The sequence below is a fragment of the Podarcis gaigeae genome, assembly GCF_964106915.1.
Source record: "Podarcis gaigeae genome assembly, chromosome: 4".
Lineage (NCBI taxonomy): Eukaryota > Metazoa > Chordata > Lepidosauria > Squamata > Lacertidae > Podarcis > Podarcis gaigeae.
In genome coordinates, this window is record NC_139677.1 from 15,123,063 (window position 1) to 15,147,886 (window position 24,824).

Genomic DNA, 24,824 nt, shown 5'->3' on the forward strand with positions numbered 1-24,824 from the left:
TTCTCTCTCTGAGGAGCCAGTGCCCAGGGCTGCACACACACACCTCCCTGTGTGGGCGGGTTGGCAGCAGCCACAAAGGGTCCCCAACTCCCTCGTGCGTGTTTACTCGAGAGTAAGTCTCACTGCGCTCAGTGAGAGAGCTTGTTGGTTTACAATGGGCGGCGGCGGCAAGGCAGTCCTCTCCTCAAGAGCTGGATCCTTGGATCCTGGAATGTCCAGCACCATCTCTCTCTCTCTCTCTCTCTCTCTCTCTCTCTCTCTCTCCAAACCAGTCCCTTCTCTCAAGGAGCCCGCACACAGGGCTTCTCTCTCTCATTCAGTCTCTCCATCTGTGTATGCCTCCGCCCACCTCACGCCTATTTGCGTTTCCTCCTTCAGAGAGAGAGATTGACAGAGATTGATGATAAACAATCACATGATCTACAAGTAGATCCTGATTGACATGTTGTATGATGCTGTCCTATTCAATACTACCACTACTAAAAATTATTTTATTATTTATACCCAGCCCATCTGACTGGGTTGCCCCAGGCACTCTGGGCAGCTTCCAACATGTACAAAAACATAATAAGACTTCTCTATACAGGGCTGCTTTCAGTTGTCTTCTGAAGGTTACATAGTTACTTATCCCCTTGGCTTGGGGGTCACATAACTCCATACCCTTCAATATTTCTCCAATGAAAATAGGGGTGTCCTAAGGAAAAGTGGGACATTCTGGGATCAAACCAGAAACTGGGGCAGCTTCTGTAAATCTGGGACTATCCCTGGAAAACAGGGACACTGAGAAGGTCTGAAAATGTAACGGCATTTCAATGCAAATTTGTTTGGAAAACTACATTGCAAAATTCAGAAAAGCATGATTTTTTTTTTAAAATAATCATTGGTTTAAAATACAGACATAAAAGATCATATGAATTTTGAAGGATGCTAGGGCTTCACTTCACTTATTGTTTTGGGAAGGGCACATTAGACAAGTTCACATTCCAATGTGAACTGAACTGAATGCCTCCCCTATCTCTAGTTGTGGCCTAGCACCATAGTTATCTTGGTGGCATACATGTGAAATTCACTTGGTGTAAAAAGACACAAAGGCAACTCAGCAATGGGTTTAGGGTATGGTTACCAGTTTTTTCAATGAATACGTGGACACTTTTTTTTTTTTGAAGCTGAGTAGCAACAGGGAGTTAGTAGTGGGGATGGTGAGGCAAAAGACCCTGGGCCCAAGCACACATGCATATTATGTAAAGGTGCAAAGCCCTTCTTTCGCACCCTGTGAAACATAAATTTGCAGAGTTTTTTAAAAACTGGGCAACGGCCACCTGCCCACAACTCCTGAGCCTCCAGCGATCAGTCAAAACAAAGGGGGAAGGGGGCAGGAGATCTGTACCACTGGACGTCCCCGATTCCCCTTCGGCAGTGGTGGTGGCAGCGGCAGTCAGCAGCCCAGAGCCAGGCTGGTAGCGCAGTTGGCTCTGGCTGGCTTCAGGAGCTGCTCGCTGCCGTGGTGCCCACCATTTTTCCTCGCCGGAAGTCCCCATATGATCATATGGGGACTTCCGGCAAGGAAAAATGGCGGGCTTCACAGCAGCGAGCAGTGAGCAGCTCCTGAAGCCAGCCAGAGCCAACTGCGCTACCAGCCTGGCTCTGGGCTGCTGAGGCTGCCGCTGCCACATTTCCCGGGGACAGATTTCCCACCCCAGATGACAGGATGACACTTCAAAATGACCTTGACAGATTAGAGAACTGGACCAAAACAAACAAGATGAATTTTAACAGGGAGAAATGTAAAGTATTGCACTTGGGCAAAAAAAATAATGAGAGGCACAAATACAAGATGGGTGACACCTGCCTTGAGAGCACTACATGTGAAAAGGATCTAGGAGTCTTGGTTGACCACAAACTTGACATGAGCCAACAGTGTGACGCGGCAGCTAAAAATGCCAATGCAATTCTGGGCTGCATCAATAGGAGTATAGATCAAGGGAAGTAATAGTGCCACTGTATTCTGCTCTGGTCAGACCTCACCTGGAGTACTGTGTCCAGTTCTGGGCACCACAGTTCAAGAAGGACACTGACAAACTGGAACGTGTCCAGAGGAGGGCAACCAAAATGGTCAAAGGCCTGGAAACGATGCCTTATGAGGAACGGCTAAGGGAGCTGGGCATGTTTAGCCTGGAGAAGAGGAGGTTAAGGGGTGATATGATAGCCATGTTCAAATATATAAAAGGATGTCACATAGAGGAGGGAGAAAGGTTGTTTTCTGCTGCTCCAGAGAAGCGGACACGGAGCAATGGATCCAAACTACAAGAAAGAAGATTCCACCTAAACATTAGGAAGAACTTCCTGACAGTAAGAGCTGTTCGACAGTGGAATTTGCTGCCAAGGAGTGTGGTGGAGTCTCCTTCTTTGGAGGTCTTTAAGCAGAGGCTTGACAACCATATGTCAGGAGTGTTCTGATGGTGTTTCCTGCTTGGCAGGGGGTTGGACTCGATGGCCCTTGTGGTCTCTTCCAACTCTATGATTCTATGAGATTTGCAAATCTGGGGACATTCCAGGGACAGAATTTGTACAGGGACAGATTTGCAAATCCGGGGACTGTCCCTGGGAACCGGGGACATCTGGTAACCCTAGTTTAGGGTTGTCTGTTTTGAAGGCAGGTTGGGGAGCAGGCTGGTGATGGGGGTGCTATGCTACAGAAGTGTTTGGGTGTCACAGCTGCCCGGTCATGCCGCTCTACTATTTCCTGCTCCTTCTGCTCTTGCTCAGAACAGACCTGTTTTCCTGCTCCAAGCCCAATACGAGGATTTACTTCCTTACGGAATGTGAATTCAACGAAATAAACTTGTCGTTATGCAGGCACGAGCCTTTTACCTTGCCTGTTCCCTACCCATCCAGCCAACGAGGGGTGGGAGAATTAGCCCAAACTCCTTCCTCCTTCACAAACCACAACCCTGCAATAAACAGAATATTGTAGCTGAAAACAAGTGCGGGTTCCTGAACGGGAATTGTTGGTGATTCCAAATGATGATGTATGAAAGAGAGGCAGGGAGATTTGATTTTCTCAGACTAGGCTGACCCTATAAAACTGAGCGGAGCAGAAAAATTGGTTTTACTAAGCAAACATGACATGGAAGTCATAAAAGGAGCAACGCTTACAATATGAAACATCAGAATGCCTCATTGCTATAAATATATTGTCTAAAGCAGAATGACATTTAAATGACAGCAATAAATGCATTTTCTTCATTATCCTTTATATGCTTGCTTTCCTGCCAATTTTATATATGCCAGTGGAATCCCAGGGCCTAGAAATTTCAGTGCCACAACTGCCCTAGGTGAAATGCAATTTACTAGCATAAAATGTGCTGACTCTTTCAGAAAATGTTAAATATCTGGGGGGGGGGTTTATTAAAAAAACTTTCAAAAGCAAAGTTTCTGTCCACCATGGCTACAGACAATCAAGCCAAAGCTGAAATCAGTGGGTGAGATGCACATCCTTAACTGTCCCATTTTAATCAAGGGAATTTGAAAGGGGAGTGTAGCTCTGGCTGTTTTCTATCCCCTTGACATACAGATAGTGTCTGCTACAGACTGAAACAGAAAACAGAGGTGGGTTTAAGGGGATGGATGTCAGTTCCAGATCACCGTCATACAAATCTGCACAAGACAAGGACCACCCTTTTGCCTTGTCACTTGACTCAATTAAAACACCACATCCTTATTCCTTAAGCAAGTGACTTTGCATAAATTGTTGCACAGGATATACTAACCAGATTTTAATATCATGGATATTTAAGGCTTAAGTCAGACATCATCTATCTTAAACGGGTGGCTTTCACATAGACTGTTGCCAAATACACTGACATAAAACAGCAATCTGCATACAGGAAATATTACCTATCCATCTTTAATGTTTTATTTATAGAGAGCCGCCAGCTTTCACTCAAGTGAGAGCCTTTGCATTTGGCTTTTTGCAGTTTTCAAACAAAGGCTGCTAGCTCTTACTCAAGTGAGAAACTTTGCATTTGACTTTCTGCAGTTTTCGACCAAAGGCACTTAGGAATGCAGTCTTGTCATCAGTTTTGCACAGTCAAATCTACTGATTCAAATAGGGCTTGTACAGGAGTATCTGTGCACCAGATTCAGCCCAGGAGCATTCATGTGTGGTGTGCAAAAATCACGGTTCCCAGTACTTCAGTTAACGCCAGAGTTAGTTAAACATCTGGCTGACCCCAAGGCTCCCCTTTTTGCGATCAGTGCCATAAGCTCCAAGCTGGGACATAACCACATGCATATAGATTTCTGTACAATGACAAATCATGCTTCTTCATTCTCAGAATCATATGAAAGACATCACAAGTGGGGAAAATGACTCTGAACCAGGTTGGCTTTCTCTCAGTATACATCAAAATGGGTCTAGTTCTCAATGATGGCTGCAAACAGAGAATCAGGGTTCAGGGAACCAATGCAAAAAGTCTATGGATATCTGAGCATGTATAAAATATCTCTCCCAGTAATGAGATCCTGCTATCACCTCCTGTAAAACATACATGTGGGTTTAAGAAGAAGGACAATGAGAAGCCACACCTTTTCACTACTTTCAGTATATCTGAAGGAACGTCTCCTGCCCCATCGTTCTGCTCGGACACTGAGGTCCAGCTCCGAGGGCCTTCTGGCGGTTCCCTCACTGTGAGAGGCCATGTTACAGGGAACCAGGCAGAGGGCCTTCTCTGTAGTGGCGCCTGCCCTGTGGAACTCCCTCCCATCAGATGTCAAAGCGATAAACAACTACCTGACATTCAGAAGACATCTGAAGGCAGCCCTGTTCAGGGAAGTTTTTAACGTGTGATATTTTACTGTATTTTTGGTTTCTATGGAAGCCGCCCAGAGTGGCTGGGGAGGCCCAGCCAGATGGGTGGGGTATAAATAATATATTATTATTATTATTATTATTATTATTATTATTATTATTACTTTCTGCTAGCAGTACTGAAGCAGATGCCACAATGGAAAATACAGTTACAGTGGTACCTCTGGTTACAAACACCTCAGGTTACAAACACCTCAGGTTACGGACTCCGCTAACCTGGAAGTAGTACCTCGGGTTAAGAACTTTGCTTCAGGATGAGAACAGAAATCGCGCAGCGGCAGCACGGCAGCAGTGGGAGGCCCCATTAGCTAAAGTGGTACCTCAGGTTAAGAACAGTTTCAGGTTAAGAACGGACCTCCGGAACGAATTAAGTTTGTAACTAGTGGTACCACTGCATTTTTCTAGGCAGCTGGAAGCAGCAGACAGTCACTGCCTACATCACCAGGGCTGGGCCATTTCAAAATCAACTGGTTCACCGAATCAATTGCCTTGTAAGCAACCATGGCAGGACCATCTGATCTGGAGGTAATGGTCTCCTATGATGTCACTGCCACAATCAGAATGACAATAAACTGGCTTATTCCAGTTAGGCCCCAGAAGGCCAAGGTCTCATCCTCTCAAGTAAACATCTCCTGGCTACATCTGCGTCTAGGAGGTTTGGTCCAGGGGATAGTTCTCAGGGACCACCAAGGCCTGCTTAGCTGATCATTATAAGAACTTTGTGCCATCCGCAAACCCTCAGTTTGCTCATTGCCCCTTCCCTTCCTGTTTCTTCCTTTTGTGAGTCGTCTTGTTAAACTGTAAGCTTGAGGGCAAAGTCTGTGCTATTTTCATTAACTCAGCCACTCTGTAAGCTTTTCAGGCCGAGTGATGGGGTGCAATGTCTTTGAATGACTGAATGAATGATTGACAGAGAACACTGCTTTGCTAAGCCCAGGTGAGGACTAAGATTAGAGAGGACAGACAGATGGCTGAGTGGCTATACCAGCTCCTCCTCCTCCTGCCACTTGTTCACCCCTTTCTGCCACTAACAGTGCTCTTCTTCCTTGTGTTAGATGGTGGTTTTGGCTCTGGGAAGGAGAGAGGATAGGCTAGGAGTAGGTTTCATTCCACCCAGGCACAGTGGGTGCAAGCCGATGTGATGTGAGGACGTGAGGGGAAAAGACCTACACAAAAACCCAGAGCCAGCTCTGCAAGTGTGGAGAGAAAGGTGTGGTGTGAACAATGCAATAGCATCTCTATTCAGTGCTAGACATCTTCAAATGGCTGGGGAAGGACTCTGGACTCAGCTAAAGAAAAGGGTAAAGGGCCCCCCCGACCATTAGGTCCAGTCATGGCTGACTCTGGCGTTGTGGCACTCATCTCACTTTATTGGCCAAGGGAGCCGGCGTACAGCTTCTGGGTCATGTGGCCAGCATGATTAAGCCGCTTCTGGCGAAACAGAGCAGCGCACGGAAACACCGTTTACCTTCCCACCGCAGCGGTACCATTTATCTACTTGCACTTTGACGTGCTTTCGAACTGCTAGGTTGGCAGGAGCAGGGACCGAGTAACAGGAGCTCACCCCATCGCAGGGATTCGAACCACCGACCTTCTGATCGGCAAGTCCTAGGCTCTGTGGTTTAACCCACAGCGCCACCCGCATCCCTCTCTGGACTCAGCTACACAGCTGCAAATAAAACCTTTTTGTAACGTGTTGTAAAGTGTGGCAGTACAAGTGTGACAGTAGAGGGCGATGGCGAGCTATGGCAAATTCAATACATTTTTTCAAAACGTTTTTTAAAAAAAGCATTTTCACAACATTTTTTTTTAATGTGTGTGCAGATTCCACTTCACTCTCTCTGGCCATCTTCATGAGTTCAGTACCATTGTTCACCATTTGGGGCTTGCCTGAAAGTTCACGGAGAGAACAAGTCTCGCGGCAAAAGTAAATAAATCCCTTTAGTTTTAGTATCTGACTTTTTTCTCTAAGCACTAGTAACATCCCTAGAAGTCCATAAAGTGTCAAATGTCCATTACGAGCCAAAGAGAAATGTATTAGGGGCTATATGTTTGGCTTGGGAAATCACTTTTCATTTGCTGTAAACCAACGTCCTGTTATGACTGTGTCTGTCAAAGGCAAAACCTTCCACAGCGCATTTCTGTTATGACTACTCAAGCAGTGCATCTGTTAAAACCAAAAAGCTGAAAATGGTTTGGGAGAACTAGTATCGAGAGGATAGATGAACCGGGGTTTTTCCATTTGCAGCTCTGGCCTTCTTTGTCTGCGATAAATTCAGACTGCAGCAAAGAGATTTAATTTCACTTATCATATTCACCCCGGTTCTCAAGTGACTTCTTCCTGGGATGATTTCGACACACACTACATCAGCGTTGTCAAATGAGATTTACATTCCCCACTGAGTGTGAGTCGCCAGTGTCATTCCCTGCTTTCCCTCTGTCGGAGGGAAGTCACTGCCTCCAATTTTGCTGATCTAGAATGAGGTTAAATAAAAGCAGAATTCTGAAACATTTGCTATGCCCATACTAAACCAACAATAAGAATTGTGAAGCCAGTTCAGACATTGAGAAAAAGAGGTGGTACAGTCCTCCCTGGGGAGGACTTCAGAATGCAGATGGGGTACTGTATGCTCGAAAATTTACTGAATACCTTAGGGGAGAGCCTTTTCCCTTGTTACCATTTTACAGAAAAGGTCAATTGTCACCATAGCTTTTGTTTTCAAAGGCTCAAGTTTCCTCACTGTTGGGCAGTCTATTCAGTTGTTTCATGTATTCATTCTTTATAATTACTATTACTGAACTGAAAACCTACCAGAACCGAAGAGAACTAAACCGGGAGTAGCAGGTTCCTCTACGGAAGAGATTTAGAGAGGAGTTATTTTACGATCAGCAATTTTTTTCTTTAACCAAAGAAGGCGGCTGCGAGGAAACCTAGCTCCAGAGATTCATGGCTGTTTTTACAGTAGAATATTGCTAAAAATCGCCAGCTGAACGACCAGTTTCTTTTGGACAGCGGTTCTTATGAAACATCAGAATTTAAGTAGCGTTGTGGTGAAGTAGTTCAGCACCTTCATATGCTAAACAGCAGCAAAGCATCAGAATTAGCATAATGTGAACGTAGTTGGCTGCTTTTTGGAACAATATTGCAGTTTAAAAAGGTGTGCGTGCATGCATGTCTCTGCAAGATTTCGAAAGCCATTGTTATCTAACTCCTTGTCAACTGAATCTAGTAATAAGCTATGAGTGGGAGAAAAAAACCATCCAGCATCTAATCTAATATTGCTGGGACATCCTTCTCCATTGATATCAAACGGGTAAACTTTCTCTTGCAGGATTCAGCTCGACTTTTAACACTGCTGTCTGCAGTTTTCAGAATCTTGGGAAATAAGGGTAAAGTTCAGCCTTCATCTGTGAGACGTTCTCTTATGGAGGAACTGGGCATCACACGAACCTCTGTGATTGTTGTTTATTTCAGACACTGGACCTGGTGCCACCAAATCTACAATTTGAGATAGGTATCAGGCACAAAGGGAAATGGGTTTCTGAATCCTTTGCCCTCATGCTTCAAACCAGGTGTTGTTGTTGTTGTTTTTAACCTGCTGAGGCCATTTGTAGACCACAGTGGTCCAGGTACTGGAGATTTTAAGACTGGTTTACTGTAATGAACTCTCCGTGGCGCTTCCTTGTCAGTTTGCATTTCTTTGTACAGAAAGTATTGATCTGATGTGTAGAGATCGTTCCTATTCTAATTAATTCAAGAGGGTTCTGGAAGCTTCTGGAAGTTTCTCTGTGCGAAAGAAACAAGCAGATGGTTCATGGTGTTTGGGTTATTCCTTCAGAGAAGCTGAGTACAGCTGGTTTAAATGGTTCTCTTATCTCTTTCTGTCAAGGTCATGCTGACTATAACAGGCTAGGAGGAGCCTGGGTTTCACTCTCTTTCTCTTTCTATCTCTTTTCCTTCTGGTGTGGTGTTCTGTATGCTTAGTGCTAAGTTTTAGACGTATTATAAGTTATTGCAAGTTTAAGTTAAGTCTGCTGCAGCTGGATTTCTTATGGACAGTGCCAATCCTGAATGTATTGGATTTGTGATCATTACGCTCATTTTGCCTTCAGTAGTAGTAAAACTCTGCTGGATGAAATATTAATTGCATCTGGTCTACTGTTTGGGAATCCTGCAATGTGTTTAAGTTTTTACTCTGCTAACGATACATTGGAATCTACTCTGGATCAATATTGAGTAGAATTCCAATAACATTCCTTTGGCCTTGGTCCAGAAACTGCAGTTAGCGCATAATGCTGCAGTGTGATTTCTGACAAGAGAGTGGCAGCTGTGGCAGAGAGTGTGAGGTGAGGAGAACTGTAGGTGGCTCACCACTTCCTACCTCCCAGTCAGGGCCGTCTTAAGCATATCTGGCACTGTGGTGCAAAGATCCCTCCGGCGCCCCACACCCCATTTCCCAGAGTTGTCAACCTTTTCCCAAGCCTCTGCGGGGAATCGCTCTCCTTCTGCAGAGGCTTGGGAGGCAAGCTGCACACCCGCCAGCCATATAGTTGATGGGGTGCAGCTGGTGGGAGTGCAGGAGGGAAAGGGGAGGCCGCTGGCAAAGCTGCACAGCTCCCCCACTTGCTGGGGTACCTCTGAGAGGCCGGTGCCCTGGCTTCTGTTTGGGAGGCCAGGATTGAAACCCCACATTTGCCCACAGCTCATTTGAATGGGCAAACCGTGTTCTATCAACATCACTTTTTCTCTGGAATAGCACAGTGAGAGACTTTGTTGCAGGGAAGAACATGATTAAGATTAGGGATCACTCTTCACATTCAAGAAGATGTGCTACACCCCTGATTAAGGATGACCACAGGTGCTTCCTTTTATGAAGAACATTTCTAAAGGCGTTCAACTCCATCACTGTCTCTTACAGAGAGAACAGACAGACAGGCGGAGGTTGCTAAATGGAAACTGTATGCTTTGACTGAGATCAGATCCTCTGTTGTGATCTCATCCACGATATGTTCCATTTTATGCATGAGGAAATGGCACCTGCAGCAGCTTAGCAACCCAGCAGTGTGAAAATATTGGCACGTTTACATCATTGGCTTGTTTTCAACCTGTTATTTTCTGACTTGGAGGTGTGACTGAGACCATGCAAGGTCTTGCCCCTTTAACATATTCTGTTGTCACATCTAAGTATTCCGTATTCACATCTACATATACCCATGAAGAAGAATTGCGGAAAAGGCTGTATCCGTCCCGTGGTGTTAAAGATACTCGACGTCATTTGCATTCATTAAATATGAATTTATTCTACTTTATATTCTGTGAATGCTTGAGAGACAAATTGTATATTTAGAGTATTAATATACTTCCTGACTCAGACATACTGTATGTCTGCAGGTTTAAGCGGCGATGCTAGAGAAAAATCCTCCTTTTTTTTTTTTTTTTTTTTTGCTACATTGCAATACACCAGCTAACTGTAAATGAAATCAGGCTGGAGGATTATGGTGACTGCAGACTGATTAAATGTATTCTATTGAGACAAGTGTGCTGGTGTGCCCCAGGCAGCTGACTCAAATTCATCCCTCCTTCAAACACAATGCACTTCCTCCTGGCTTCTGATGCAACAGTTAGAGAAATGGCCAGCTTAAGTGGATGACATTAAGGAATTCCTCGTCATAGCTGTTCCCTGACCCACCAAGCAACTGTAAGAAGTTCTGGAGTCTGACATCAACTAAACCAGTTTTTGAAATTAAGCACCGCCGTAGTTCCCCCTTGGACTTTCCTGTTATGAAAGTTGCTTGACTGCATAAGCCTAACCAGAGAATATACTATGTTTTTCTGGGTGGTGCCCAGACTATGAGATGGATAGATTCTATTCCACAACCCTTGGTAAAACAGGAAAAGCAGTAGTCAGGAAAAGGTAGCACAGGAGCTGTGAAATCACTTTTCAGAAGTACATGACACATAAATAAATGTATGAATATCTTGCTCTGGCATTCGCTGATTGAGTCCTTATGGAAAGTAAGAAATTGCCTGTATTTCAGACTTCATTCTTACCATGACCTATTCCGCCCCCGTCCAGCTCAGAAATAAACACTGGTTATACGAACAGAGAAACAATTGCTACAAACAATAAATTAAATGAGCTTGTGCACTAGGTATGCAAGTCAAAGGTACAAATCCCATTGTGAAATAAGTACCGTGTTGATTCCATTGCTATAGGCTTTTTTAGGATGCATTAAAAATAACATAAGATATATTTCTATTATCTCCCTCCCTTTTTACAATAAATTAAATGTAGCTTGTGGGAGGGCATGTACCTTTGAAGTTTACTGAATCTTGTATTTCTCCAATTGAACTATCTACCCACTATCCTAAAATATGAAATTTTACTCTGGGGCCTTGCTGAAACTAAGTTTTACTTCATGAAGGCCTTTCCAGATCATTTAAAGAGTAGAGTCTGCAACAGTTAGAATGGATTGAAGCAAATGTAGATTCATGCAGAGGATGGAGACACCTGAGGGCCAAACGAGATGAGCAATTACACAAATGGCTTTGGAAAAGGGAAATTCCATACAGGGAGATTTGCAACCACTGCGGTGGCCAAAGGGTTGAAGTCCCCCCTATTCCCCACACCAGAGTCCCGATCAGATTCAGAGGCTCCTTGTCCACAATTTATTTTTTTTAAAGCCATTAACACAATTGTTTGGATGGCATTGCATTTAGGTGGGTGCTCAAGAAGAGTAATAACGCAGTCTAAAAGGAAATCTGTACAGCTGTATGACTGGTGTGTCATTTGAATTTTAAGGCAGAAAAAAAACAACAACACATTATTTCAGTCATTAGAAGTTTGGGAAACATTGACTTAGATGAAAACCACTCTGGGAAATGAGGGGTGATGAAAAGAACCCGAATCACGTGTTCCAAACACTGAGATTTCTGAAAACTGGAAATGAACTCATTTTGCAGGAAAGCCAAGGGAACGTGACACAGATGATACTAGATGGAGTTTGCACAGCAAAATCAGAAACAGGCGAATGGATATGAAAGTCAAGAATAAGAATACCAGAGCTTACACCATGTTGCATTGTCCTCCAGATAGTCCTCTGGGAAGCAAAAGAAAGAGAAAAGAAAAGAAAATAATTCAAGACAAAGTGTTAGGTTATAGACAGAAGACAGCTGCAAAGAAGATAGTGTATCAGTATTAGCAAACCACTGTGAATGGGACTTATTTAATTATGGTTGACAATATACACATATCCAATTAGCCCCAAACCACCTCTGTCTCACATTTAGCTTTTATTTTGTTCTATTTTTAATTGAGTGCATGTTTTAACTTTTCTATAGGGCTAATGCTAAAAACTTCAGAATACAAACTCTCAGGAATGTAATAACAGAATTCATAATTTTTCTCTCCTGCCATTAATCTCTGTGTCCCATCACTCACCCATCCCCAGTTCCTACCAAAGTTATCAAAGTCTCTTCTGCTAAACAGAAAGGGGCATATTTCCACAATAATAATATCAGACACTTCCTGCTTAAGACCTTAATGGAAATAAAATTGGGGCAGCAAATTAATGTATAAGGAGATGCATGCACTTTTAGAAACTCAGACTGCATTGAAGATACATCAGGGTTTCTGAACTTTTGTGCACCATAAACACAGGTGACCATTTTGCACTCTCTCTTCTCTTTAAAAGGTGACATTCTGACAAAGACTGATGTTTTGATGATGGCAGGGGTGTCTCTCACTTCATTTTAACCACTCCATGCTGCCTGGTATTGGAGTGTGTTATGATAAATCAATATAAAACAATTTGGCCGTATATTATCAGGGAGGCCTCAAAGGCAGTTTTCTTCCAAAGCCCTTGTGTTTATTTTGGTCCTATTCTGGCTTAGTTGCAATCAATTGTTTTGTTGTTTTGTTCTGCTTCAGGTAACGCTCTGTCTGTCTCTTTCTTTCTCACCAGTTGGAACCAGTTCAGATTGTCCTGTGCTGCTACTCAAAGATGAAATCACAATCATTAGTGTGACATTTATACCCCATCTTTCTTTCACAATGAAGGGCAAGGTGGCAGACTTAGAATTCTCAAGTGGTCTCCCATTCATTTATGGACCAGATCGAGACTTGATTAGGTTCAGCTTTTTGGATTATGCTGCGCCCTGGGACCAACTGAATGAATGTCTAAATATTAATCTGGGAGATTCGGGGTTTGGTCTATTCACTGTGATTTGTGAAGGTTTTGGAAGTGGGCACTACTGGGACTTTGATATTTGAGCTTCTTGATTCTTGAAGTCTCGAAAGCACAGAGGACATTCTTTGTGGATTCCAGAAGATTGCTCCTTTGGTCCCGACAGCTAAATGAAACCTGAAATGAAATTGCTGAGTGAGGTGCCTTACAAAGTTGGAGGGAGATGTCATTCGTATCTAGATGACACCTAACCCTATTTCACTTTGTCATCAAAGTCGGGTAAGGCTATGGTGGTACTGAATTACTATCTGGACTTGATGAGGGCCAGTAACTTGAAGCTGAATCTTGAGGAGACAAGCACTGTGGGTCGATAGTTTCCTGGTCTGGAAAGTTGCTGTGTTAACTTTTCTGGGTGAGGTTGCACTCCTGCAAAGGAGCAGATAAGTAGCTTGATCCAGCATTGTCACTGAAACCCCAAGTGGCTCACAGCACCTTTAACCAGCTTTGCTTCATTGGTCAGTGGTGACCTTTCCTGGATAAGGATAGCTTGGCTACAGTAAACCATTCTCTGGTAATCTCCAGGTTGAATTATTATAACGTGTGATATGTGGGGCTGCGGTTTGAAATCTTCAACTTGTACAGAATGAGATGGTTTCTCTTGATGGAGCCAAACCACATCTGTTCTGAGGGAACCATACTTGCTTCCTGTTCAATGTCAAGGTGCTGGTTTGGGCCTTAAAGAGCTTGGGCCCCAAATATCTGAAGGAGCACCTCCTCCCATATCAAGCTGGCCATGCATTAAGATAGCCAGAGGAGGCACTTTCCCATGTTCCAGCTATTGGAGAAGTGTGCTATACATATGCAGAAAAGAGCGCTTTCTCTGTGGTAGCATCCCAGCTTTGGAATGCCCACTTGAGAATGGCAATTCTGGTGCCGACAATTTGTTCCTTTTGGCACCTTTCTATTTGCCTAACTTTAAATTATTATATTTTCAGCTGGTTGACTGGTTTTATTCCTCTCACTTTTATGATATTGATGTTTAACATTGGCTTTGTATTATTATTATTATTATTATTATTATTATTATAGATTTTAAATGTCTACTGCACTGCTCCGAAATCCATTTGGGGATGAAGGCTCAGTTTACAAGTCCTATAAATATATAACTAAAATAAATAAATAAAGATGAATAGCGACACATGGCTTTCCCATTCATAAGCTACCCAGGGAGGGTGGGGGGAAGAAATAACCATTAGCTGTAGCATATGGCTAAGCGGGGAGCTTGGTTATTTGCCTGCTGTTTCTGCAGAAATGCAGAAAAGAATCTGGCAGAGTCACACAAAGCTAAATTTGTCGCTGCAAGTTAATGGGAATGCATAGAGCAGATTGCCTTATTTATGCTGAGATTTGCTTGCCTTTCAGACACCTAGGACCAGCCGCCCAATATAGCTCCTGCAAATCCTTAGGAAAGACAGACATGAGTTGTTCTAAAATGATCCTGGAGTCAAGCTGCTGGTAAGTAGCACAGCTTCAAGCCGTCACTTATCCCCCATTTTGTCAGCCTGTCTTATGAATTTACAGTGGTTAAGCTGACTCCTGCCTGGTAAAATACACAAAGAAGATATTGCACTTGGTCTATACAATAGTGTTTTTCACATTTAAAAATACCTATTCCTATTGTAGTATGAAGAATAAACCCATCTTTAAAGGGTTTTCTTTTCTTTTTTAAAGAAAATGTCTCTGGTGGGGACATGGCAAATCATTTTACAGCTTATTTATGGTTGTAAATGAAAGGGGGCAGGGGATGAATAGAAGAAATTTGCTGTGTAAAATAAATACTACTGTACTGTGCTAGTTGCATTTTCTGCCCTTGATTAAGACTCCAGGAAGTTTTATTTAATGAGTAGAACCATTAAAGTCAATGGGACTAATTAACACTACAATCAGTGAGTCTCCTCTAAGTCTATGTGTGGATCCAACTTAATGGCCCCAATGCTGCCCCAATGAGTTGGGGAATTGGTGGCTCTCCAGATGTTTTCGGACGCAGATTCCTACCAGCCCAGCCCCATCCATTGGGGTGACTGAGTCCCATTAGGGTTTATAGGAGTTGTAGTACAACATCATTTTGCCATGGGTTCCCTATTCTTAATGTATTAAGTACTGATGTGGAAGCATCCATAGGCACCTGAAGTCATTTCCATGGGGTGAAATTAGCACTACGGTATGATTAGAACTGCACATTCAGATGCACACCTGTATCCGTATTGGCTAAGTGTGGATAAGCACAATTTTTCTAGATTTATCAAATTGAAAAGTCAGACCCTATGGACCTGGGAGCTTATTCTTCTACCCATTTTCTGCCAAGTTGATTGGAAAGATTAGACTTCTGTATTAGAGCTGCCAGATGTTCATTATTTCACCAGCAAAGACACATTCCGGAAGATATATATATATGGGTTTGAAAGCCCAGGATTTCAGATGTATTCAACAGTATTATATTCATAACCACCATTATCATTATTTTGCCATTGCCCCCACTCTAAGAATGCTCCTAATCCACAATAAGAATAAAAAATTTGTAGCCCTAATTTAATTTATCCACTTCAAATTGAAAATTCCATGTCCCCAATTAGAGGGAGGGAGAAGGGTTTTCTCAACTGACTGAACAGTGGCCACCTATGTGCTTCTAAGCTTAGAAGTCTGAAAGATTTGTTAATCATGGACATTATATTGCAAGTCCATTATATTGCAAGTCTTGTAAAAGATCAAGAGGTTTGTTGTTTTCACACATTCAAATTTGAATATGTGTGTGCAGGTGTAGACAGATAGGTAATAGATAGATTGATGGGCCTTTTTCACTGATAGCAGCAGTGCTGTGGAATCCCTACCCTGATGAAAAACCGGAAGCCCCATCAGCATTGGCATTCCGCCGGCTCTTGAAAACATTTCTTGAAAGCATTCCCCTGATTGGCTTGTTTATCCTACATATGTTAATTGTGGATGCTTTAATGTAGCCATTTTACTATGTATTTTAACTACAGCAGCTGTGTTTTTAATTAGTTTTATTATTGTCATTTTACTATTGGTTTTATTTGTTTGTGAACCACCCTGGTATTTCTTTTTGAAATGAAAGGCGGTATAATAATAATAGTAGTAGTAGCTGTAGTAGTAGCAGCAGCAAAAAATAATCTAGAGATCTCGACCAGAGGCTATACAGCCATATCTTGGGGATTGATTGAATGATTGATTTTATTAAATTCATAACCCACTCTTCCTCTCTCAGAAGAGACCAGATGCTCTGGCACTGAATTTTCTGCATTAAGCAGGGGGTTGTACTTGATGGCCTCAAGACTTCTCCACCTCTGTGATTTTATATTTTTAATTCTCAAAATGATTTTGCGTGACAACTGATAACCCCAGCAACATGCTTCTTCTGATATTTTTTTTTAAGTGTAAATGTATACCGATAGCTAAAACATGTAAGTGTTACGAATCCCTTTCATATTTGTAAATTTGTAATAAAATGTTATTGCAGCTTTGTCTGCTGAAACTCTTTGAATAGGCTGCAGAGTTAGAAAACAGTAAAAAAAGATAGAGGGTAAAATATGCAGACTTTCACAATGAAAGTCAAGAGCTGCTTTTATGTAGCACACATAACAGCATCACTTTTATATTTTGCACGTAAAGAGTCATTTTTGAGAAGAAGGGAGTGTCAAAAAACTTTTTTTTTTGGTCTGAGGGGACAAAAGAAAAGTACCCGATGGTTGAAGGCGTTGATAACAAGAACACTGATTCATATGTTTAATGTAGTTGTGAAATAAGTTTTGTGTCCCAACTCGTTTGAAACATGAATTCCTTAATTAAAGTTTAGCGAGCGAAGATGCATTATGCATATGGACACTTAACAACAATAAGTGCTTATTTAATTATGAGAGGAGCTGTAAAAATGAGTGTATTGTAAAGTTAATTGGGAGTTGAAGTGATTGCACTTTAATTTGACAGGCTCAGGATTACTTGTTTCAGTTTTGGGCGCGTTCAATTTTCTCATGGACAGAAACGGATTTCTCCGTTGAAAAGCTATTCTCGCCATTTCATCTTAAGAGTAATATATTATGACTAGTGAGATGCATGGCAAATTTGTGGGAATGTTTTAAATCTGCAGCATAGATTTGCCATTTGGAGTTTGTATTGTGGAGATTAGTTTGCTAGTAGCAGCAGCCAGTAAATCTGGGAGGAGGAAACTGTTGTTCTCCAGAGGTTGTTGGCCTGCCTTTCCCATAATCCCTGACTATTCGTCATGATGGCTGAGGCTGACAGGAGCTGGAGTGACCATAAGGAAGGTCACAGTTTGAGCATCCCTGATCTGCTGGCTTCTGCTAGTGCTATAATAGTCTTTTTTCCTGCTGCTTTCCTGTGCAGGGCTGGAATGAACTATCTGGGGGTATTTCTTCCAAGTAAATAGGCATAGATTCCCTAGACAGAGTCTCTTGGATCCCCATCTCTCAGCTTTCTGACAGAAAAAAAATGTAAAGGACCCCTGGATGGTTAAGTCTAGTCAAAGGTGACTATGGGGTTGCGGCGCTCATCTCGCTTTCAGGCCAAGGGAGCTGGTGTTTGTCCACAGACAGCTTTCCGGGTCATGTGGCTGTGACGTTAACATATGAGAGTGCTGGAGGTGAAATAGTTAAACAGGTTACCCAATCAGGACTCGGGGGGGGTGGAGTCAGAGGGACTATAAAACCAGCTCTGGGAGGAGTTTGTTGGGAGTTGGGTGGTTGGTTGGAGTGGGAGTGAATTGGGATAGAGTTTGTGGGTAGGTTGAGTTAGTGTAGTGAAATAAGCTGAGTCAGGAACAGTTAGGGGCTAGGAAGACAAGTAAATATCTGAGAGGTGGTTTAGTGAGTGAGTGCAGATAGCGGAAGTTATAGGTCTGGATAGGCACCCCATGACTGTAATTGACCGATACTGTTTATGAAACCACATGCTTGTTAAACTGCAATATATAAACAAAAGTTTATGTTCTAATTTAACCCTGACTGGACTCAGTATTGTACCAGGTAGGGCCTGGGTGGTGGCAGTGAGAAATAAAGTGGTGGCACAGGGATCAATAGATGGTGAAATGTCTGGGAACTAGAACACTTCTGATGCAACGGAACACCGTGACAGAAGTCAGAGCGCACGGAAATGGCGTTTACCTTCCTGCCGCAGCAGTACCTAATTGCACTCATGTGTTTTCGAACTGCTAGGTTGGCAGGAGCTGGGAGAGAGCAATGGGAGCTCACCCCATTGCGGGGATTCAAACTGCCAACCTTCCAATCTGCAAGCCCAAGAGGCTCAGTGGTTTAGACCACAGTGCCACCCGCATCCCTTTCTGACAGTACCTACCACAGGCAACATGCTTCAGAAAAAATAGCTAGGCAGTGAGAAGGACTCTCTTCCATACAAGGGAGAATCACAATCCTTTAACACTGGATGCCTGGAGCGATCTTTCCACTAGGTGACCACTCGTGATTCTTCATTTGGAGACACGAGGACTTTTCTCATTGCAGAATTCTATGGAAAATAGTTCCTATGATGTATTGCATTTCTGTAGCACATGAAGAGAGGCTTGAAAGGTGATATCGCAGGGAGGCAAGCTAGGTCAATGGAGCCCAGCAATATTTTAATAGGGTAGTAAAAGTTTAACAGGGCCCAGGGAAGATGTGGTTGGTTGAGTAGCAGCAGCCTATTGCAGGGAAAACCCAAGAGGGACCCAAAAAAAGGGAAGGATGGAGTCAAATTGTAGGCTTGGCAGATCTACTCTCTGCCCCAAAAGAAGTATGAGGTCTACTAACTGGACCCATGCACAAAACAGGAAAGCTGACATAGAATTGTAGGACAAGGTAAATACTTGGTCAGTCCACAGATTTGTTTTCAATACCAAAAATTTAGCTCACATGCAAATCTACTCTGATTTCCTCACAAGCTGTCTTAATTTCAGAGGGGGAAAGGAGGAGAGAATGTTCTGGGGATTTTGGGGGGCAATTGTATTGGGAGTCAGAAACTCTTGCTGGTTTACAGTCAGGAGATCCCAGTCTATCTTCTTCCTGCTGCTCTGAAATGGGATGAATGTGGATGAAGTGGACCCAAATAGCAGGCAATATTTTTAGTATCTTAATATTGTGTCTTGGGTGTCAACACCTGTCATTCTGTTGGACAGAACAGAGTGGTTTAATTCTGTTAAGTATCAGAAAAGGATAGCATAAAAAGTGAATTAAAAAAAGTGATTGTCATTTATAGTAGTTGTTCCTATTACATCCAGCAATCTGTTCTCAAAGAGTTGGGTCAGAATGTGGGTACAAAGAGGCACATTTCACTGAAAACAATGCAGGGAATAGAGATATGTAGCATCCCTACTCAGTTACATAATCAGAACTGACAGTGAAGGAGCTGAGAGCACCTTATGCTATAAGCATTTTTGAAACTAAGCAGGCATGGACCTATCTGGGCCTAGATGTAAGACAGCTGAGAGCTCCTTATCTGGATGATAGACAACTGGGAACTCCTGAGAAGTCCATGTAAGCAGCAGGGAGCTTTCTAAATGTAATGGAAACTACACATGCATATCTTATATAATTACCTGTAAGTATCCGAAATGTGACTGTGTTTTTATTAGGAATGCCATGAAAGGTGTCATGAAAGGTGGCAAGCTTCAGATTTGGTCTTGACTTTGTAGTATCCTACTCTTAGAAATCTGGGGCAAAAGTGGGTCTTTCTACCTATCCAAAAATGTTTCATGACATTCCCCAAAGGTTTCTGGTTTGATATTTCTGGGGCAGTGACAATGGGGAACTCCCCTCGTCTTTGATAACACCACATTCAGAATCAGCACACACCACCAATCAGGAGTGCCAACTTGAATAAAATATTGTGGAGACCTACGTAAGCCCCGCCCTGCATAATCGATCACTAGATGCGGCATCCCCTCATTTGAATGTCAATGCATGTCAACTTTGAGGCCCTCCAGTCTCCTCAAATATTTTATTAGGGGGCGGCTGAAGGGACCTCAACCACTAGGAGGTGGCTCCTATGCCACGAAGCACGTGCAGGGAGACGACAGGAGGGGCAAAGTCAATCCAGTGCTACTATTTATATGTGACATGTTGTACTGGAATGTGAATGGGGATTTACATCTCATTGCAGGAGAAGCTCATATGCTGGGGGTACCACTGCTACTAAGCCAGTGGTCCTGACCTTGCTGCCATCTTGGCCCGTCCATTGCCATCCAGGTAAGCAACAATGGCACTGGTGTTGGAAGGATGGTTCTTCTCTCACTACATGTCTCACTGGAAGTAAGGCTGAGCACCCATACCCCCATGTGCTTCTCCTTTCCACCCCCATAGTCAGAAGTGCAAAGGACAACATGGGGAAGGATGTCAAATGGCTATAGTGCACTTGTGAGCTTCAAAAGGCCATTCTCACATTCTGTAAGGCTAGAGCTCAGTAAATTCATCCGGTTCTAGGAAGAGTGTTGAGTAAGCAAGCAGGTAATTCTTCAGCATAATTCTGCAACATCCCTAGTTTTTAAGAAAACATTTGTTTTGTTGGGTGATAACTGTTCACATCATATGAGCAAGGTTTTGTTGTTACTAGCCAGCTGCTTTGGCAATGTATAGCCATATGGTGAAGCCACATACATAACCAAGATTAAGAGGCGAATGAGAAAAGATTAATTATCTGTTAAGTTTCAGCTGACCAAAATTCTTTCCTCCCTATATTTTTTAATGATTTGCAATTTGTAAAATTAGAAAACTGCTATAATGCATGAAGACACACAGGTCAGAATTGTTTTATAGGTCCACACATTGAAAAGCTAGCTTTTTATGTCCTTCATTTAAGATTTAAATGAATATCTGAGGTAGGTTGTTTTTCTAACATTTTAGGTAGATTCACTGAACCACTTACCTCAAGAATAAGCAATATTTAAGTCTCTGGCCTACAAAACTTCCCCAACTAACACAGACTTTTCCTACCATTGTGTGGCACCTCACGCAAGAATAAGTCATTCTGAAGGAAAAGGAGAGAAAAGCTTTCCCAAGGGAAATGCTTTGAAGGTTCACACATGACATATACTTACGTTGTTCTAGTGGTCTGCAGGAAAGATCATTGTTACTTCCAGTATTGTTAGTTTTTCACTGCCCAAATAATTCAATTATTTTGCCATTCTTTCTTTTCAGAGTGAAATAGCTGTTCATTGTACTGTTAGACATTTTTATTTGGTGGTGTCATGCAACAGGTATGAGCATCTAAGAGTGTGGAGAAGGTCAACTTTCAAAATAAAATCCCTTTGCTTTTCATAACAATTGAGATCACTTTACCACAGTTATTACTTACCAGCCTGTCCAAACTTGTACCAGCAGCTGTTGTTGGTCTTTCCTCAGGATTATAGGGTCGAAAGCGGGTATTAAAGGTATCCGGAACAGAGCGGGAGGATCTTAAAGCTGGAGCTGGTTTAGGCTGTCCACATCCTTGAAAGACCTGCAAGAACCATGCTAAATTACTCCAAAGGTTCACACAGAATTGAATCTAGCAGCATCTTTTTCCTGGGTCTCAATTTCACATGGATAAATTTGATAACCTGGTGAAAGTGATCGATCAACAGCGTCACCAGCAATTGAATAAGCAGATTTTTTTGTTACTGACTCGATGTGTTATACTTGTGAATTTTATTGTCTAAGCACCAAGTTACATGAACTGGATTTCAAGCTGTGTCACCTGTATCAAAACAGATACCTCACACATGCAATATGAAGGTCTGAGTTCAAAATACTTGAATGGCTCTGTTTTGGCTTTCAGTGAGACTAATCAATACCTTTGTTTTTTTACTATTTTTTGCCCAACCTGCTACTCAAAAGCATGAACAAAAATTACCAGAGCATAGACCATCTCAAGGATCATATAGTTATCCCTTTCAAGACCTTCTCTGGGTTCTTTCTTTCTTTTGTGGAACTGCCCAAAGACTGGGTAGTTTCTTCAAGTGTGTACATTTAAGTCTTAAATTTTAAGTCTTAGAATGTCTAAGTACATTCCAACATAATTATCAAACAGACTTGAAAACATTGCTTTTACTCATTGGCTACCTATTTTTTTCAATGAACAAAAAGCAACCTCAATGAAAGGATAACATTTGAGGTAAAAATCAAAACCCATGAAATTATGGCTCAAATTGCTCAGGACATTCACTGACTTGTTTAGGCCATTCACTTGATTTTTCTACACGTAACTGGCAGCCAAATGTGTGAATGGACTGCACTGGCAAGTGTTCTGTTTCAGGTGTTATTTTCTTAAAGGAGTGTAACTTGTTTTTGGAACTAAATGGAATTATTTTTAAAACTTAGCCACTACCGCTCCAGCTCCCATCTGTTTAAGCCTTATTTGTGTTTGGTAAAGAGGGATTTGCATCAAGGCTTCCTGGTGTGTTTTCTGAGACCCACCAAACGGAGAAAAGCTATACAGTTGTGCAGTAAGCCACTGCTAGATCAAGGGGAGCAGGCTTGTCTTTGGATAAGAAGCTGTAAGGACCAGTCTCTCGCATTCAAGAGTGCACCAAAGAATTATGAGCAACACAATCTACATAAACTGAAGGTGAAAACAATGCAGAAGGAGTGGACATATTGCAAAGGTGATTGTGTGACAGCAGCCTCAATATGGCTCGTGTAATAAGTGGGGGAGGCAATGGGGTTAAAAATGAAAAGGAGGAAATTGATCTCATTGATTCTACTTAGTGATGTGTCAGAATAAAGACAGAGTTCTGCCAGAATAAAATAGCGTATTTGGAGGCTGAAGAATGTAATGTCATGCTCCTGAATGGTTTTTAAATAGAGCGCAGCGGATGCTTCGTTTAATCACTTTCCACATGTTATATTTTGAAAGGTAGTCAGTATATAGGAAATCTAGATTGGACCTGGATAAGCCCCATTCAGGTCAGGCTGGAGGTATGCAGATCTAGATAAATAACCATTTGTCATATTCATATGTCATATTAGATGTTAAGGGCCTTTGATTCAGGCTGACGTGAATGACCTCTGTCTGAGTTCTAGCTAGCAACAAGCTTGTCAAAAAAGGTTTTGCCAACGTGTTTTTTTTTATAATATTTTTTATTGAGTTTATGAAATACAGAAAAAAGAATAGAGAACAGATTATAAGAATAAAGTAGAAAAGTTACAAATTTTCGTGTTCTTTTTTCCAAGTCTACTGGACTTCCCCACATCCTCCCAACCCTGCATTCTCTGTAATACAAAACATCAGCAATTTGTTAACTTGTTTCAATACTTGTTGTATCCTTCATTTTATCATGTTACCCAATTTCAAATGTGTTATAACCCAAATCGTGTACATTTTCATTTAAACACAATAAAGTTGTTTCATTATTCTATCTCTGACTTCTTGTGCCTTAATTTCCATTTCTTTAGTTTAACATTACTGAAGCTAGAATTTCCTAAAAAGTGCATTTTTTAACATTCATACAGCTTATAATGTTTTTTCAAATAGTCCTTAAATTTTTTCCAGTCCTCCTCAATTGTTTCTTCTCCCAAGTCTCGGATTCTGCCAGTCATTTCGGCCAGTTCCATATAGTCCATCAACTGCGTGTGCCATTCCTCCAGTGTGGGTAGATCTTGTGTCTTCCAATGCTTTGCAATCAGGATCCTTGCTGCTGTAGTAGCGTACATAAAAAAAAGTTCTATCCTTCTTAAGCACTCTCTGGTCCACCATGCCCAGGAGGAAGGCCTCCGGTTTCTTAGGTAAGGTAAATCTAAGTACCTTTTTTAGTTCATTATGAATCATCTCCCAAAAGGCCTTCACTTTCGGGCAGGTCCACCAGAGGTGAAAGAATGTCCCTTCCGCCTCTTTACATTTCCAACATTTATTATCAGACAGGTGATATATCTTAGCAAGCTTGACTGGGGTCATGTACCACCGATATATCATTTTCATAATGTTTTCCTTCAAGGCACTACATGCCGTAAATTTCATTCCGGTGTTCCATAACCTTTCCCAGTCTTCAAACATAATGTTATGCCCCAAATCCTGCGCCCACTTTATCATGGCGGATTTGACTGTCTCATCCTGAGTATTCCATTTAAGCAGCAAGTTATACATTCTCGAGAGTAGTTTATTTTTTGGCTCTAACAGTTCTGTCTCTAGTTTCGATTTTTCCACCTGGAATCCAACCTTCTTGTTCACTTTAAAAACCTCTTGAATTTGTGCATAGTGCAACCAATCTCGCACCTTGTTTTTTAGCTTTTCCAAGCTCTGCAACCTCCAATTGTCTCCAATTTTTTCAATTATTTCCCCATATTTAGGCCAATTGGCCTCCATGTTCAGTCTCTTACGTGCCTTGGCCTCCACCGGTGAGAGCCACCTCGGAGTCTTACTCTCCAATAAGTCTTTATATTTTGTCCAGACCATCAAAATTGCTCTTCTGACAATGTGGTTTTTAAACAATTTGTGCACTTTAACCTTGTCATACCACAAATACGCATGCCACCCAAAAGCATTGTCAAACCCTTCCAGATCTAGGACATCAGTGTTTTCCAGTAAAATCCAGTCTTTCAACCAGCAGAAGGCTGCAGATTCATAATATAACCTCAAGTCTGGCAGGGCAAATCCCCCTCTTTCTTTCGCATCAGTTAATATTTTAAACTTTATTCGGGGCTTTTTGCCCTGCCAAACAAACTTAGAAATATCCTTCTGCCACTTTCCAAGACATTCCACCTTGTCCACGATC

General features: G+C 42.2%; 1 protein-coding gene across 2 annotated transcripts in view; it reads right to left on the reverse strand.

Annotated features, from left to right (window-relative positions):
* Positions 1-24,824, reverse strand: part of GPC6 (glypican 6) — a 768,070-nt gene that overhangs the window by 23,626 nt on the left and 719,620 nt on the right. The window contains exons 6-7 of one of the 2 annotated variants that reach the window (XM_083735305.1): positions 21,431-21,574; positions 11,942-11,971 (exon numbers count right to left, since the gene is read on the reverse strand). In XM_083735305.1, the coding sequence (XP_083591431.1) occupies positions 11,942-11,971; positions 21,431-21,574 (174 nt within the window). The remainder of the gene's footprint in view (positions 1-11,941; positions 11,972-21,430; positions 21,575-24,824) is intronic. The other variant, XM_083735306.1, reaches the window with a different exon arrangement.